The 17,978-nt window shown below is 32.5% G+C and overlaps 3 protein-coding genes across 3 annotated transcripts; all 3 read right to left on the bottom strand.

Moving 5' to 3' along the window:
• Positions 1–291: 291 nt before the first annotated feature.
• Positions 292–4,141, bottom strand: LOC18031207 (probable leucine-rich repeat receptor-like protein kinase At2g33170). Its single transcript, XM_024187862.1, has 5 exons — positions 3,694–4,141; positions 1,993–2,304; positions 1,241–1,867; positions 675–815; positions 292–500 (listed from the first exon to the last, which is right to left on the bottom strand). Exons 1-5 carry the CDS (start codon positions 4,139–4,141, stop codon positions 292–294), a joined length of 1,737 nt encoding a protein of 578 aa, XP_024043630.1.
• Positions 4,142–7,197: 3,056 nt separating this feature from the next.
• Positions 7,198–7,961, bottom strand: LOC112100083 (probable LRR receptor-like serine/threonine-protein kinase At3g47570). Its single transcript, XM_024187859.1, has 2 exons — positions 7,679–7,961; positions 7,198–7,556 (listed from the first exon to the last, which is right to left on the bottom strand). Exons 1-2 carry the CDS (start codon positions 7,959–7,961, stop codon positions 7,198–7,200), a joined length of 642 nt encoding a protein of 213 aa, XP_024043627.1.
• A 110-nt stretch (positions 7,962–8,071) lies between these two features.
• On the bottom strand, positions 8,072–10,513 carry LOC18031305 (LRR receptor-like serine/threonine-protein kinase FLS2). Its single transcript, XM_024187857.1, has 2 exons — positions 9,802–10,513; positions 8,072–9,690 (listed from the first exon to the last, which is right to left on the bottom strand). Exons 1-2 carry the CDS (start codon positions 10,511–10,513, stop codon positions 8,072–8,074), a joined length of 2,331 nt encoding a protein of 776 aa, XP_024043625.1.
• Between the last annotated feature and the right edge of the window lie 7,465 nt (positions 10,514–17,978).

Here is a 17,978-nt window from a genome sequence, read left to right as displayed (position 1 = left end):
CAACTTCCATCAATGAAGCAGGTAGCAAGTTGTTAACCCAAAGTTTTAAGCTCAATTCTGTAGTAAACATTTCATCTGTGGGTTTCTTCCTAGTAAATGTTTCTATTAACATAATTCCATAACTATAAACATCACTTCTTGTAGATACTCGTCCTTCTATGCCATATTATATCAACCAAATTGATTTTATCATTAGATAAATAATCAATAACATTAGGATAGAAGGATCATGGAAAAATAATAATTTGGAAAGTCTGAATGAAAACCCAAAAAAAAAAAACAAAAATTGTTTCAGAGCAAACCTGGTGCCATATAACCAATTGTGACAAGTGTTTCTGTTTGTATCATTGATCGATCTCCAGTTAAGAGCCTTCCAATTCCAAAATCACTGAAATGAGCAACCATATTTTTATCTAACAATACATTTTTGGGCTTTAAGTCGCAATGAATGACAGGAGTTGAATGACTGAAGTGGAGATATTCCAAAGCCGATGCAACATCTATCATTATGTTCAACTTGTCAAAAATATTTAACGAACAATTGGTAGAATGCAGGCAATCCTCCAAGCTCCTATTGGGCATATATTATAGAACTAATGCTTTGAAATCTTCGTTCGAACAACTACTGATTCTTTTGACATGATTTCGATGACGAATATTTTTCATCACTTCACATTCAGCCTCAAAACTCTTCAATGCCATTGCACAATTCTGGTGAAACACTTTTATTGCAACCTCAATTCCATCATGAATTCTTCCTCGATAAACAGAACCAAAACTTCCTACGCCAATTAGATTTTCTTTACTAAATTTTTCTGTTGCACGAAAAAGATCTTGGTATGAAAATCTTCTTAGTGTTTCTTGTGATGCAAGATACCATCATTTAACAACCTAGTACTACTCTTTCCACCTCTTATCGATTTATATTTTAGAGCTAGAGGGACTGCGATTATTAGAGCAGTACTCAATGGCAAGACAATCACAAGTAGAAGCATCTTTTTCTTTGATTTTCGACGCGTCCGACGCTTGCATTTTGGGAATTGGAGATTTGGTAAACCACACAATTTCTCATTTCCCATGAATGACTTAGCTGTGAAATTTGCAAAAGGTCCTCCCCTAGGAATCTCTCCTTCTAGTTTGTTAAAAGACAAATTTAGCTCTTTGAGGTACAAGAGTTTTTAAAAAGATATCGGAATAAACTCAAAGATTTTGTTATTTGACAAATCTAAAATTTCCAAACCTGTCAAGTAACCAAATGATTCAGGAATTAGACCTTCCAATCCATTACATGCTAAGGAGATATTCTGTAAGTCTTTTAGATCTCCAATTGTACTTGGGATATCACCTGAAAAGTTATTTCGTGATAAATTTATTCCTATCACAACCCTTAAATTTCCTATGTCTAAAGAAAGAGGACCATCCAAAGAATTTGATGAAAGGTCAAAGAACAAGATGTCTTTTAGATTCCAAAAAGTTGAGGGCAAGACTGATGTAAGCCTATTGGACCCTAAGTCGGGAGACCTTAGAGAAGTGAGATTACCTAAACATGAAGGGATTGATCCAGAAAACTTATTACCAGCCAAACCTAATGTATTCAGTCTAGCTAAATGGCAAAGCTGGTCTGGGATTGATCCTGCTAACTTGTTAAATGGAAGATATAAACCCTGGAGTTTCTGCAACCGGCTGAATGTGACTGGAATTGATCCAGTCAACTTATTGCCTTCTAAATCTAAGAGCAACAAATTGCTTAAATTGCTGATTAGTTGAGGAATGCTGCCACCAATATTACAATTTGAGATGTAAATGTTTTCCAAAGACATAGAAAGATTACCTATTGAAGTTGGAAGGACACCGTCAAGCGGATTGCCTGTTAAGCCTAAGAATCTTAATTTCTTGCAATTGTCAAAGAGGAAAGAAAGCTCAATTCTAGAGTTAATGATGTCAAGCGATTGTATGTTAAGTCGAGCCAGTCAACGTTTCTTAGATTATTACCAATTGTGTTCGGAATAATGCCCGAAAAAGAGTTTGTTCCCATATCTAGATATACAAGTTTAGATGCGTTGGTGATGAAACTAGGAATGGTTCCAGAAAATCTGTTCAGCCCCGGGTTCAGTCTCTCAACGTTAGGAAGTGAAAGGTCTATTCCTAATGAAAAACTTCCCAAGAGAGAGTTATCTAATAGGTAAATTTTTTTCACTGTTGACATGTTGAAGATTGCAGCAGGTACAACACCTACTAGGTTGTTGAATCCAAGCACCAAATTCTCTAGATTTGGAAGATACCCAATTTCGTGAGGTATCTCGCCTGCAAAATTAACAGAGATGCAAAAAACTCTTTTGCAAAATCTTATTTAGACAAAAGTATCTAAGAAAGTTCAAGAATGATTAATAAGAGCATTTACAAAGTATATATTATAAACATTTATACCGCGAAGTTTATTATTTCTGAGAGATATCTTTCGAAGTATAGTCAAGTTGCTGATTTCTTTCGGTATGGCTCCTGATAATTTTTTGAACCCCAAATTTAACAGTTGTAGCCGTTTGCACTTGGATAAAGCCAGTGGTATTTGACCGTGAAACATGTTTTTGGCCAAAAAAAGGACTTTTAAATAGTGAAGATAATTGCAAATATTTACTGGGAGTTCACCAGAGAGTTTGTCACTATCCAAACGAATATCTAATACTGAAGACAAGTTGAAGGTGACGGAGGACAAAGAACCAGAGAGCTGATTATCACTGAAATCAAGAAATTTCAGCTTATGCATGGTGAAAATGGAGGGGGGAATGTCGACGGAAAGCTTGTAGCACTTTTATCTCACGGGTGGCAGCCAGCAGCAATGTGAACAATGGAAAAAAGCAAAGTTCTTTGTTCGTTAAAAATTTCGATTTGAGATGACTCTTCAGAAACGTGGCCAACGGATACCAACAGCTTTAGACCAACAATTAATTAAATAAAGTCCCATTTTATTTATTTATTTTTTATATATATTTTTTATATAGAGTCGCTATTTTGACCTGGTTAGCTGCCAGTGAACTTCTTCTTCTAATATACTAGCGTTTGGTTTATCTGAAGTTGGAGCAAAAATAATCATTAAATGCACTTAAAAACCATCAAAAGTAAATAAAATGTTGGTTGGTGAAGGTGTTCGATAAAATGAACAAATTGTTTGATCAATTTGCTCAGAGAAGTAAAGGCCAGGCATTCGACATCACCAAGCAACAGGTCATCACATGACATTACTGGCATGTAATCTTCTGATATGGCAAATGTGAGAGATCACTCAGCCTGAACAGATCTAGAGGATAAGATCAGTATATAAGAAGACAAGCATGCAGCTGTATGGATGAAAGGACAACCTAACAAGCCGTTGGATTAATGAATTAATTAATAGACCTTTGGATAAGTTTGTATAGCATTATTAGTATAATGCATATCTTAGAGAACAAGAAACGATCTTGTATGAATGTAGTAAGCCACCTCTAGACCAGCAGCTATTCTTTTGTCAGTTTATAACGATCCATGTGGGTTTGACCTCGTTACTATTATTCTATTTCTAGATTCATGCGCTTGCAAGTATATTAAAATTTTGCACACCAGCCAACAAGTTGCTTAAATTGCTGATTACTTGAGGAATTCTGCCACTAATGCTGCAATTGGCGATGTGAAACCTTTCCTAAGACATAGAAAGATTACCTATTGAACCTGAAAGGATACGGTCAAGTGGATTTCCAGTAAGCCTAAGATTCTTAATTTTTTGCAACTTGCCAAAGAGGAAAGAAAGCTCAATTTTGAAGTTGAAGATGTCAAGTAGTTTATAAGCCAAGCCGAGCCACTTAAGGTTTCTTAAATTACCAGTTGTGTTTGGAATAATGGTGCCTTGTAGATTGAATTGAGAAATATCCAAGGCTGCAACTTCATGGCTATTGACATCGCAAGTGATGCTAATCCCCGTACAAACAGAGGTATTTGAGGTCCAATTTTGGGTCAAAAGATTAGTTGGAGCATAAGTTATGTGATCTTTTGGGGCAAGAAGAGCTTTTTGATCTGTGGTAATATTTTTGCTTGCTGCAGCAACCAAGCAAATCAGCATGCTGTGGGTTAATGACACAGTGATCTTACTGAGACAATGAGTTCTCTCCATTAGAGGATATAATTAATAAGAATATGTTGTTTCTTAGTGATTGGCAATACATGGAGATTCAAGAGTGCTGATCAAAATAAATAATGAACAAAATTAAGATTTCTATAATGCTGAAAATGAAAATAGACCCCTACTTTTGCATGTTCAATCGCGTGGTGCATGCCGTGTTGAATATTTGAACATAAAGTCCCTAAAATCCAAGCAACTTTTCCATGAGAAACACGTTCGATGGTGCATGCCTGTTGAAATTAGTTTTGAACATAAATTTCACTCTCCATGAGTAGACATCTTAATCAATTTTTTACTGAATCTATCGTAGAAAAATGGTAACAGTCTATCATGAAAAGCAATATGATTTCATAAAAGGTGATCCTTGTTACTTCAAAGTTTAGATACTGTATTTCTTGACAATTACATCAACACACTGAAGGTTTGGAGAAATGGTCACTAACATCCTCAAGTTTTTAGAAAGGGGTACAAAGTCCCCTTTATTACCATTATACTCTTTACCTCTATTATTCTCAAAAGAATTGATTTTAAAGTTTTTAATAAATACAAATGTTATATAAATATTGTGATCTATGCAGTAGACTAACAATATTAAAATATTTTAATAAATTTAGATATGTAAATTATTATATTTATTTAAATCTTTTATTTATTGTAGAGATTTTAAATAAATATTTGCGCTAAATACATTCTACAATTAAAAAAAAAAATCTGACACACTAGTAATGTTAAAATTATTATCTTACATGATATTCAAAATAATTTAAATTTTAATGCATTTATTTTAATAATATGATTCTATTTATAATAAAATTTACTTTAATATAATAAAATATAATAGATTGTAAAATGTTAAAAATATTTTTTAAATATTGAAATTATTTTAAAATGTATATGTAATTACATTTATTTTAAAGTTTTATTTTTATTTATTATAAAACATTAGAGTCAATTTTTGGGAATAATAGAGGTACCGTATAAGAGTATTAAGATCAAAAAATGATTTTGATGTCTCTTTTTAAAAATTTAGGGATGTTGATGACTATTGCACTAAAATTTGGGATGTAAATGTCCTTTTATTTTATATTTGTTCGTAAAAAAAGTGTAGAATTAATAATAATTAAACCGTGTTGATTTGATAATGGGGTGGTCCAATTTAACAAAAACAAATAAAATTAATAATAATAACAAAAACAAATATAAGTTGAATTCAGTCACACGCGCACACATCCAAGCTAACATCAATAACAAAAACAAATATAAAAGAATTAAAAGACGAAGACTAGTTTCAAATGCCGTTGCAATTCTTTTGCCAAATCTTCTTCTCTCACCCATTTTCCTCTGAAAAATAAAAGAATTTTATATGCACCTCAGGCCTTTGTTCCACAGGATTTTAAAATGCGGACGTCATCAGAACTTAAAAGAAAATTGAAAGACAAAAAGTAGTAAATCAAAATATTTGGTCTTTAAGCAGTGCTCTTGAATGTCCGCACTTGAGAATCGGTTATTAATTATGTACGCATAAATGTATAACAAGTCAAACCAATGTTCATTACAAAATGTAGAGTCCGAATATAATTTTTAAAATTTAACTTTCAGATTCATATACTTGTGAAACAAGCTCAATTAATTGTCTTCCCAGATAGTTGAGCTAGAGAGGGGGAGTTAAACCAGGCGGTGTCTGGCATAAGTAGCCCAGCTGTTTGATAAAAATGCACCAATGAACGAATACTTGGCAAGTCGGCGGGAAAACTTGTATATGAATTCTACAGCACGGAAGACACCAATAACAAGGAATGATACTGAAAGGTCTTGAAGTCTCCAAAATCAGAGAAGATCAATGGACAAGATTGAGAACCAAGCATCAAGGGTCAAGATTGATTGGAGAATAAAAACAATAGCGCACAACATACCTTATCGTATTTGTATTATAGCTACATCAATTCTTAGCCCTTACCGGCTGTAAATAGTATACTAGATCTCTGTATGAATTTGACATTGTGCTATCAATACAATTATGTCGCTTCACATAAGTGTTGTCCTTTATTCTCTTGGCTTTAGTTTCCGTAAATTAATCTCTTTCACTGGAACTTAGCGTGCTCTGAACATTTCACTCTTGTATATGTCCCGGTTGTCAGTGTTGAAAAGTCATGTATGTGGCAATTTTTCAAAGAGCTACCAAACATTTGAAGAAAAAATGGAAAGTTGGCAAATTTGTCAAATTTGCCAAATGGACACCATTGACTATTTGCTTAGGTTAGGTGGAATAGTAAAAGGGTTGGTTCAATAGTGCCATTATTTTCCCTATAAATAGATGGCACTTCTTCCATTCTTTGGTATCCTAAAATTGTTAAGCTTATAAGTTTCTAAGCTTTTGAGAGAAGTGAGAGAAGTTTGTCTGGGGAATTTATCTTTCCTGCAGAGTGTGAGAGTACTGGGTATATTTGGGTTTTTGGGAAGTGAGATTCGTTACTCAAATATTTGTACTCTATTAATTGTTAAATAAACAATTTTTTTTTTTACCTCCGTGGATGTAGGTTTAATTACCGAACCACGTAAATTCTTGTGTCATTTATTTTTCTGTAATTATTTGGCGTGCTTGATTCCGCATTCCGCGCACAACAGTCAGTCTGATAAATTCAGCGTGCTCGGGATGTGGGAAAGGAATGTTTGAGACTCCATGGGACTCGAATTTTGTGCTCCAAAAAAAAGTTGAGGACACGTACAAACCTACCAGTAGGTGTCCAAAGCATTAGGGGCAGTGAAATACTTTTCTTGAACTTGAAGTTTTGTTTAATAAATTAAATCATATTCTTTTAGTGTAGTTAGACTTCTTAGCCTGCAGCCAAAACACATGCAAAAAAAGAGAAAGTATAAAACAAATGTCATCAGTAGCATTTCATGGAAAAACTAAATCAACTCTGTCCACGGAAACAAGATGACTACAACAGTTTTCTCAAGGAAAAAAAATATATGAAAGGAAAAGATATAAGATTCCTACACTTATTACATGAATTCAGATTAACTATCAATGAAAGCAAACGAAATTAACTTAAATTTCCTATCCTTTTACTCAATGCGGCTTTTATCTTGAGTAATCCGGTAACAATATCTTTTGCATTAATCCTCTTTTCCGGTGATTCCATTGTACACTCCAGAGCCAAACTAAAGATAGACAACAGACATTGCTCCTTTCCTAAAGAATGTTTTTCCTCTCCACTTAGCAGAGTTTTGTCCACAACTTCCTCTAATGAAGTAGGAAGCAAGTCATTAACCCAACGCTTTAAGCTCAATTCTCCAACAAAAATTTCATCTGTGGGTTTTTTCTTGGTAAAAGTTTCCATCAACATAATCCCATAGCTGTAAACATCACTTTTTGTAGATACTTCTCCTTCTATGCCGTACTCTATGAATCAAATTAATTTCACAATTAGATAAATAATCAGTAACAATTTGATATGAGGATCGTAAAAATCAATGATTTAGAAAATTTAAAATGAACTAAAAAAAAAGTTGTTTGAAGCAAACCTGGTGCCATATAACCTATAGTGGCAAGGGTTTTTGTTCGCATCGTAGACTCATCCTCTCCACTTAAAAGCTTTGCTATGCCAAAATCACTCAAATGAGCAACCATATTTTCGTCCAACAATACATTACTAGGCTTTAAGTCACAATGAATAATAGCAGTTGAATGATCGAAGTGGAGATATTCTAAAGCTGATGCAACGTCAATCATTATGTTCAACCTCTGAAATATATTCAGCACATAATTGCTAGAATGCAGCCAATCCTCCAAGCTCCCGTTGGACATGTATTCTAGGACTAATGCTTTGAAGTTATCGTTCGAGCAACTGCTGATAACTTTGATAAGGTTTCGATGGCGAATATTTTTTAACACTTCACATTCAGCCTCAAAACTCTTCAATGCGCTTGCACATTGCTGGTGAACACTTTTATTGCAATCTTCATCCCATCTTCAAGTCTTGCTCCATAAACGAAACCAAAACCTCCTCTGCCAATTATGTTGTTTTCAGCAAAATTATCTGTTGCTTGTAAAAGTTCTAAGTATGAAAATCTTCTTAGTGTTGCTTGTGATGACAAGATACTATCATTTGATAACTCTGTGCTTCTTTTTCTACATTCGATCAGCTTAGATTTGAGAGCTAGAGTGATTGCTATCGTTAGAGCAATCTTCAATGGCAAAACAATCACAATGAGAAGTATCTTTTTCCTTGATTTATGTTCTGTCCTAGGCTTGCTAAGTTTGCATGGTTGGACTTGAAGATTTGGTAAACCACACAATAACTCATTTCCCATAAATGACTCAGCTGTGAAGTTGGTAAAAATTCCTCCACTAGGAATCTCACCTTCAAGTTTATTGAAAGAGAGATTTAACTCTCGAAGGTAAATGAGTTTCTCTATGGATGTTGGAATAGACCCAGAGATTTTATTTTTTGACAAATTCAAAACCTCCAAACTTGTCAAGTCACCAAATGATTCAGGAATTGGGCCTTCCAATCTATTATATGCTAGGTCCATAAATTGAAGATCTTTCAGTCCTCCAATTGTGGCTGGCATATCACCCGATAAGTTATTTTCTGATAAATTTATTCCTAGAAGCACCTTCAAATTACCTATGTCGAAAGAAAGAGTACCAACCAAGAAATTTGATGAAAAGTCAAAGAACAAGATGTATTTTAGGCTCCAGAAAGTTGAGGGAATAACAGAAGTAAACCTATTAGACCCTAAGTAGAGAGATCTTAGAGAAGTGAGATTACTTAGGCATGAAGGTATAGATCCTGAAAGCTTATTGCCAAATAAGTACAATTGATCCAGCCTTGCTAGATGGCAAAGCTCATCTGGGAATGAACCTACCAACTTATTGAATGCAAGATCTAAGCCTTGGAGTTTCTGTAGTCGGCCAAATGTAATTGGAATTGGTCCAGTCAATTTATTGAATTCTAATGCTAAGGTCAACAAGTTGCTTAAATTGCTAATTGCTTGAGGAATGTTGCCACTAATACTGCAATTGCCGATGAAAAGTGTTTCCAAAGACACAGAAAGATTACCTATTGAACTTGGAAGGAAGCCGTCAAGTGGATTGCCTGCTAAGTTTAAGAATCTTAATTTCTTGCAATTTGCCAAAGAGGAAAGAAAGCTCAATTTTGAGGTTGAAGATTTCAAGTAATTATTCTCCAAGCTGAGCCACTCAAGGTTTTTTAAATTACCAATTGTGTTTGGAATGAAGCCCGAAAATGTGTTCTCTCCCAACGCTAGAACGGTGAGCTTAGAAGCATTGGTGATGGAACTAGGAATGGTTCCAGAAAATCTATTCAGTGCCAAGCCAAAAAACTCGACAGTTGGAAGTGAAAGGTCTATTCTTGATGGAAGACTTCCGGAGAGAGAGTTATTTATGAGGTCAAATAATTTCAGTGTTGACATGTTGAAGATTGGAGCTGGTAACACACCAACTAGGTTGTTCATTCCAAGCAATAAATCCTCTAGATTTCGAAGATTAGCGATTTCGTGGGGTATCTCACCTGGCAAATTAACACAGATCCAAAAATATCTCCCTTACGAGATCTTGTCTAAAGTATTCAAGAAAATAACAAGTGAGAAATTAAAACATTTACATAGTATTATGAACATACCGTGGAGTTTGTTGTATTCGAGATATATGCCTTTGAGCATAGTCAAGTTGCCGATTTCTTTCGGTATTGCACCGGATAAATTATTGAACTGCAAATTTAATTGTTGCAGTTGTTTGCACTTTGATAAAGCAGAAGGAATTTTGCCATGAAACATGTTTTTGTTTAAGAAAAGGGCTTTCAAATAAGGAAGATAGTTGCAAATATTTTTCGGAAGCTCACCAGAAAATCTGTTATTGGTCAAAAGAATTTCTAATATTGAAGACATGCTGAAGACGAAGGAAGACACTGAACCAGAGAGCTGGTTATCAGTGAAGTCAAGAAATTTTAGCGAATGCATGGTGTAGATGGAGGATGGAACGTCTCCAGAAAGCTTGTTATGACTAAGATTAAGCGTTGTAAGTGAAGAGAGGTTTCCAAGTTGAGGAGGGATGGTGCCTTGTAGATTGAATTGAGAAATATCTAAGGCTGTGACTCTATGGCTATTGACATCACAAGTGATGCCAATCCAGGTACAAACAGAGGTATTCGAGGTCCAATTATGGGCAAAAAGGTTGGTTGGATCATAAGTTATATGATCTTTCAGGGCAAGAAGAGCTTGTTGGTCTGTGGTAATATTGTTGCTTGCGGCTGCTGCTGCTGCAACAACCAAGCAAAGAAGCAGGAAGTGGGTTAATGACACAGTGATCATACTGAGACTAAAGTTTCTCTCCATGAAAGATTGCTTTGTTTGTTACCGGTTAATTTGGTAATGCAAGGTGTTTCGATTGCTGAAGATATATATAATGCAAATGTCAATCTCGTGGTGTTTGTGATTGTGATTAAGCAAGACTGGAAGAGATGAACTGGCTGGTAGTATTCACATCACTCAGTGCCCGTCAATTAAGGTACTTATTTTTTTGTAATGGCGTCATCTCATCAAATCAAGAAGAAAATGATGCATTAGTTTTCTGTAGCCACAAACTTGCATTTTAGATAATTGATTCTACAGGAAAGTGAATAGTATAGAAATTGACATATTTATCTTGTATTTGTGTTTGCGTGAAATTAGGATTCTCTCTTGATATAATTTTTCTGACCAAATATACTTAAATGATTGATAGTTAACAAATTAAAATATAATAAATAAGTAAATATTGATTGTACACAAATAAAATTACATTTGTTTCAAAAAATTTCAAAACTCAAATATTATAAGATTATAAGAGAATCCTTTCCATGAGAATGAAATTTATATATATTTCCTTTTGTATCTTCAATTTTAAATTTGAAGGACCTAATGATATAAATTTGAGTAGCCAAATATTGATATTTTGGTATTTAATACTATATTAAGCATTAATTATTATTTTTTTTTAAAGGGAGGGTATATGCACCCATAAAAAATGCTGTGGCCGAATTTTTTAATTAATTTTTTAGTAAATCGGAAAAAAATCAATTTTTATTTGCTGAAGAATTTTTATATTGCCAAAAAATTAATAACCACAATAATTCTTATAGACTGATTTATCTTTGCACCCACTTCTGCAAGCACCCTTTCTCTTCAATTTCTCCTTTATTTTTGGCACATAAATTTGTTAAATGTTCTTTACTCTTTCTCCAATTATTTGAAAATTAAGGCTATTTTCAACAACCAAAAAGTTAAATAAAACAAAAGAATTGAAGTAGTTTTTCAGTGGAGATCATCAAGCATTTATTAAAAATGAAATCATTATGTAGAGTGGATTGTATGAATATAACAAACAAGTCATTTTACTTTCCATAAAAACCAAGAGTTGAAAGTCAAAATTAGAATTTCAGCAAGAGTATTTCCATAAAAACCAAGAATTTCCATAAAAATATTACTGCTATTGTTTATTGTTTTTTTTCATCATTTTAGCAACTGACATGTAAATTTCAAATGATGTATCACTCATCAACATTGTTGTAATGATTGCAATTGTTAGTTAACTCATTCTTCCTAATTTTTATATATATTTTTTTCTTCTGCAAAACTACCATAAATCAAAGGTGTCACAATTTAAAAAAAATAAAAAAGCATCTAAAATCATCAAAACCTAACTACAATGATCATGGTCATAACCTGTATATTTTACAAAAAAAAACTGCAAGTCACTTGCTCTTGCTGTACACACACCTGTGCCATATAACATTAAAGAGGGTCAATTTTACTAGCAATGAGATTCCTCTGCTTCATTTTATTCTCTGTTTGCCATTCAATATCCGCAATGAATAAATGAAGAGTTTATTGTAACAGTGTTTTTTTCAATCACAATATTGTGTTACTATTAAATATTCATCATAGGAGCCCAGGCTCTTTTCAATTATACTATACTACTCACAATCATAGAAGATCATTAAATCATCTTATAACATTAGATTCCTTGAGAATAAGCATTATAGTAAGCCACCAAATCTAGTCTTTGTTAAATTGGCCCTCCTTTCCACTAAAGCTAATGTAACCAAAAAACTAGAGCCATCACAGCTGGATGGTCTGGACGACAGTCAGATTTTGTGCGCTGCTTAATCTTTTTATCACCATCACTTAAGGCAGCTACCTCAACTCTCTATATAGGTAACATCTATAGTCAAGAATCAAACAAAAAACAAAAGGTTTCCTCTTTCTTTCACTTGAAGTAAAAGCAAAAGCAAATCATGAGTTCATTAATCGCAGTACTATAAAAGAGTTTAGTATAAAATTCAGGTCAATAATAAATTCTAATCCAAAACACTGACCTCTTTCCTATGTTTGCATCGTATTAGTTTTTCTTTTTCAAGAGAAAAATCTTCTTCTCTTACCCATTTTTCTCGGAAAAAATAAAATAATTTTGTGCATTCATTAGCTTTTGTTCCACATGAATTTAAAATGCGGATATCACTCAACCTTTAGGAAAAAAGGGAAAAAAAGATGAAAAATAGTTTATTAAGTTTGGTCTTTTAGCAATATTTCAAAACACCCACATATGAAAATCAATAATTATGTATACATAATGTACCTGCATTTTAAAATACAAATTTGAAATTATAAAATAAAATTGTAAACAACCCAATAAAAAGTGAAAATTAAAATAGTAATTTATAAATAAATAAAAAATAATAATGAAAATCAATAGCCTTGTTCAATTTGTAGAAATGTATGCCGGTTAAATGGTGCGAAGCCAGTGGTCATCATTTTGAGCAAAACTGCAGCCTAGAGTTAAAAATTTTGTGTCTGAAATTAGCAGTACTAGATTAGTATTTACGGGTTATCAAGCAGCAAATAAAATAGACAAATAAAATAGACAAGTAAGAAATAAAACAAAAAAATAATATGTGCATGTGTAATTTACTTCATAAATATTTTGTTTATGTTTATTTATGGTTATTTATAATTACCTATTGGTATGCTTTTTTTTAATCTTTTTTAATTTCTTTAAAGATTTTCATTCTTGCCCTCAGCTTGCAAAGGAAGTACTAAATTACTAACCCTACGGCATCCAAACTTAAAACTGTAAGGACTAAGGAGAAATCTCAATCAAGTAAAACAAAAATTAAAGAAAAAAATTCCCAATTGGATTTTGTTTTCTTAAACTATAGTAATCGATAGAACATGGCTTTTTTCCCCCTCTAATTTAACCCCCTATTTTCTTATTTTATATTTTGTTTTAGTATTCTCAAACAATTATTCCGATAATAAAAACTAATCTGCAGATTTTTTCATAGGTCGATGAAGTTTTGGTTGTCAAAGTTTGAGGCTTTAAGAAGCCCAAAAAAAAAAAAAGAATAAAGAGATAGCAAAAATGTAGAGCAGAGCAACATCGCGTTGTGTTTATTTAAAAAGGAAAAAAAACTATTTTTATTGGCATAAATATTATTGTATTTTTGCTTATCCATCAATTCCAATGTTACAGTACGTACGATTTGCATAAAATAAAAAGTTTGCATGCAACAAATTATTCAGCGCGCGTAGAGAGGAGATAGCAATTAGCAAATTACTCTACAGACTAGTTAGCTTTTCACTATTTGTGTACTGTTTTAAACCTGATAAGAGTATCATTAGGATTTGTTTGGGGATAAAAAAGGAGATTAATTAATTAAGAAAATGGAATTGTTGGTGGGATTTGCTGAAGAGTTATGTGCACTCCTCATTTTTCTCCACCACTCATCTTACTTGTAAAATGCAATGACCAAACTATCCTCACCAAAGCCTAGACATTTACTTGTGTATTCAAAGGCTATTTTGGGAAGACAAGCATAAAAAATTATAAAGGATAGTGAGCAAAAGAAGGAAACGGAAGAGAGGGGGAGGAATAAAAGAGGGGAGTGGGGCGTTACCTAGGGAACATGGCTACCTGCTTCTCTATTATGTTTCTTTAGGAGGCAGAAGGATTCGGCCAAGCTAAAAAAAAAAAAGAAATTCATTTTCATATTGGGATTGGGTTTTATTTTTGAGCTTTTGAACTTTATTTTTTGTTTTAAATAGAAATTATTTATTTTTATTATGGTAAACCTATAAACTGACTTGAGCGTCAGAAGGTTCACGCCGAAAAAATTTCTAGTGCCTCTTACCGTCTTTTGTGATTTCAGGTATTCGTAGGTTAATCGCTAGTGATTGCAGGACATCTTGACAATTGACCAGCCAATTCTCTACCAAATAAATTTAATGCTGGTGCAGTAATATGATATTAAGTCGCTAACCGACTAGATCAGATTTTGACATCAACATGATTGTTTTCTAATTCTCTAATCCATTTCCGCAAAGGAAAAAAAAAACAATTCAATAAACCTATGATTTCCTAATTCTAATCAAAAAAGTATTTATCATGATATAATTAGGATAAATGTTGTTTCACCCTGTACAAATTGAGTTAATTACCTAATAATTAATTCTAATTAGTCCATATATTTTTTAAAATGATTTAGAACACCCTTATTTAAAAAAAAAAACATATTTCGTTGAAATTTCACAAAGAAATAAACTTTCTAGAATGGATATGAAGCAATCAAACAATATTCAATTAATAAATCAATTTAAACACTCCCAATAAATCAATACATGCATTAATTCCCAACAACTTCGAGTCGACGTAAGCACTTCCAATATATCTTTGCGAGTGTGTGCGTGCGTGTGTGTGTGTCAACAACATCAATCAACTTCCTTCAATTTTAATTTATAAAAAGATGATTATAATTAATAAAGATAAATAACAAAAATATAAATTAAATAAGCAATCACAAGACATATAATTTAATGAGGAAATTTTTTATCGTTATAGGTCTTGTTTAGAATTGAGGTTGGGTAACTATAATTTAAAAGTTACAGAACTAAAACATATGATAAACAGTAGCCGATATAGAACTTAGAAGTTAAGTTGATTTGATTTTATACTTGGATGATGAAAAAAAATCTATATAACTTCACTAATTTTGTCAAAATTATTATTTAACAATTATATTTAGCACATAGTATTAATTTTATTTGATAGTTGCAACTTTTTTCCAACAATAATTGTACCTTAAAAGATATAACACCTCAATACTAAATAAGATCATAATTTAAGGAAAAAAATCTCGACATGTGATTATATCCACGTGCAGATGAAACAATCGCTATGAAAATAATGTGAGTTTATATTGATTCAAGAACACTTGCGAAGCATCGCACTGGTAAACACTTTGTATCTAAATTATATTCCATCAACCCTCACAATCCTCACAAATTTTTTTTCCGTGTGAATCAAATGTTGAATTCTCTTCATGTGATAGAAGAGTAATAGGATAATGGGTGTGTGGGTATTCTTCTCAGATTTAACACTTACAATCTCAAAGGCCTCACATCAATAAACTTGTTTCTTCCAATAATGCTTCAGTCAACGTGAAGTCAACGAGAATTTAACACGACAACATGCACCGGAAGTGATCCCCCCACGACAGGTAAGCAGCTTCGAATCTGACGAGCTTAAAATTGTTATATTTTCTCTCTAATCAATCTGCATCAGACGAAAGCCTCCCTGCCATTTGCCAAATAAATATGTATTATTATTACTGAATCCATCCAATTGTCTTAATTCTTAAAAAAGAAAAAAAATTCAATCAGTCTAACCAACCATGATTTTTTTTAACATATATTTTAGATACTTTTTTTCTGATCACTAAGTTCTACCTTTTTTGAGCAACAATAAATTATGTTTTAATTAATTCTAAAATGATTTTTTCATGTTTATGAATTAACATAAAATTAAAATATATTTTGATGGAATTTTTTTGGGAGGATGACTATTAATAAAAATATCAAGCTAATATAGACAACTTGAAATCTAGATTTTTCAATCTATTTATGTAAGTCTTTTTTTTTTCTTGGAGTTTCTTTATTCTTTTTATAATAAAAGTACAATTTTGTGATTAATTTTCAAGATTCTGATTAGATGCGCACAAGAAGCATGTCAATTTTTCATTGGAGAGGTTGTGGAATGGTGACGCAGTGTCACTATAACGTGCACGATGATGCGCATATATCAGCCCTCTAATTTTGAATTAAATGTATGAGTTTAATATTTGTAGCTAATGACATCCAAACTAAATCCCCAATTTTTATCACCTTCTCAAGTAAGGATAATTTTGAATTTGTATCCAATTGACCCCTAACCCCTACTCAAATAAATGAAATACCTGTATAACATCGAATTTTGAATAGTTAATTTAAAATTTTAGAGGATATTTACGTAATTAATATGAAGATTTATCATAAGGGAGTGAGCTCGAGTCTTCACAACTACAGGTACTTGACTTTTCCTTAAAAATAGGAGTATTTTTTCTTAATGTGAAAGTAGTAATTACTTATAAAAAAAAAAGGTAGTTTTAGCCATGCCACACTAAAAAATGATTTCGATTAATTCTAATATATTTATAACTATGAAATAGCATTAGTATTATTTATAATTAAGAAAATCAATATGGAAATAATAATAAACCTTGTTGATTGATGATGGACCACCCCTTTTTGGTGGCTGCATCAATAGCGTGTAAGTTGAATTCAGTCGCACACGCACACACATCGAAGTTAACATCAATAACAAAAGCCAAGTGTAAAAGAATTAAAAGACAAAATTAAAACTAGCTCCAAATGCGGTTGCAATTCCTTCGCCAAAATGCGGAATCATTAAAACTTAAAGAAAATTAAAAGACAAAAAATAGTAAATTAAAATTTTGTCTTTCAGCAGTGCTTTTAAATGTCCATGCTTGAGAATCGATTACTAATTATGTATACACAAACATTTGTGCATTTTAAAATGCGAATGTGAAGATATTAAATAAAATTGTAAATTGTGAGTGCATCAACAACCATCACTACAATCTGGAACAAATATGATTCTCTATTTTTGTTTTGATTTATGAATTTTGTCGGACGCATTGCCATGCCGACATTGATGATTACCAAAGAGTGAAAGATTTTATCTATATAACTCTTAATTTATTGTGCCATGTTGTGTGGAGTTACCACTATTTGAAGATATGTCAGTGCATTGGTATGCGACATGTCCTACTTCTCAATAAGGTTTCAATAATAGTTCATCCAAATGTTTATTGTGGTAATAGCCTAGTGGAAAATTTATATAGATTTTTTTTTTTTTAATTGGCATAAATTCGAAAGCTCTAACACTTGTTCATCTACCGACCGATAATCCTACCAAGCCCAAGTATAATAAGCTTATGAGCCAAACCAATGTTCATTAGAAAATGTAGAGTCCGAATATTATTTTGAAATTTTAATTTTCACATACATATACTTGAGAAACAAGCTTATTAGTGTCTTCCCAGATAGTTGAGCTTGAAAGGGGGAGTTAAAACAGAAAGCGTTTGGTATAAGTATCCACACTGCTTGACAAAACGCACCAATGAACAAATAATTGGCAAGTCGGCGGGAAGGCTTGTATATGAATTCTACAGCACGGAAGACACCAATAACAAGGAATGATACTGAAAGGTCTTGAAGTGTCCAAAATCAAAGAAGATCAATGGACAAGATTGAGAGCCAAGCATCAAGGGTCAAGATTGATCGTAGAATAAAACAATAGTGCACAACATACCTTATCGTCTTTGTATTCTAGCTACATCAATTCTTAGCCCTTACCAGCTGTAAATAATATTCTAGATCTCTGTATGAATATGACATTGTGCTATGAATACAACTATGTCGCTTT

The sequence above is a fragment of the Citrus clementina genome, unplaced genomic scaffold, assembly GCF_000493195.1.
Source record: "Citrus clementina cultivar Clemenules unplaced genomic scaffold, Citrus_clementina_v1.0 scaffold_9, whole genome shotgun sequence".
NCBI classification, from domain to species: Eukaryota; Viridiplantae; Streptophyta; class Magnoliopsida; order Sapindales; family Rutaceae; genus Citrus; species Citrus x clementina.
Note: the sequence above shows the minus strand (reverse complement) of the source record. Positions and strands in the feature narration are given on the sequence as shown.

Bases quoted from the DNA above. Each gene is read 5' to 3' on its own strand.
- LOC112100083 (XM_024187859.1), bottom strand. From the start codon at position 7,961: ATGTCCAACGGGAGCTTGGAGGATTGGCTGCATTCTAGCAATTATGTG. The intron at 7,557-7,678 runs GTTTGCTTCAAA...TTTGATTCATAG, and splicing joins TATAGGTTATATGGCACCAG to AGTACGGCATAGAAGGAGAA.
- LOC18031305 (XM_024187857.1), bottom strand. From the start codon at position 10,513: ATGGAGAGAAACTTTAGTCTCAGTATGATCACTGTGTCATTAACCCAC. The intron at 9,691-9,801 runs GTATGTTCATAA...TTAATTTGCCAG, and splicing joins CGAATACAACAAACTCCACG to GTGAGATACCCCACGAAATC.
- LOC18031207 (XM_024187862.1), bottom strand. From the start codon at position 4,141: ATGGAGAGAACTCATTGTCTCAGTAAGATCACTGTGTCATTAACCCAC. The intron at 816-1,240 runs GTTTGGAAATTT...TTCGTGCAACAG, and splicing joins ATCATTTGGTTACTTGACAG to AAAAATTTAGTAAAGAAAAT. The intron at 501-674 runs GTGAAGTGATGA...ACATAATGATAG, and splicing joins GAAGAGTTTTGAGGCTGAAT to ATGTTGCATCGGCTTTGGAA.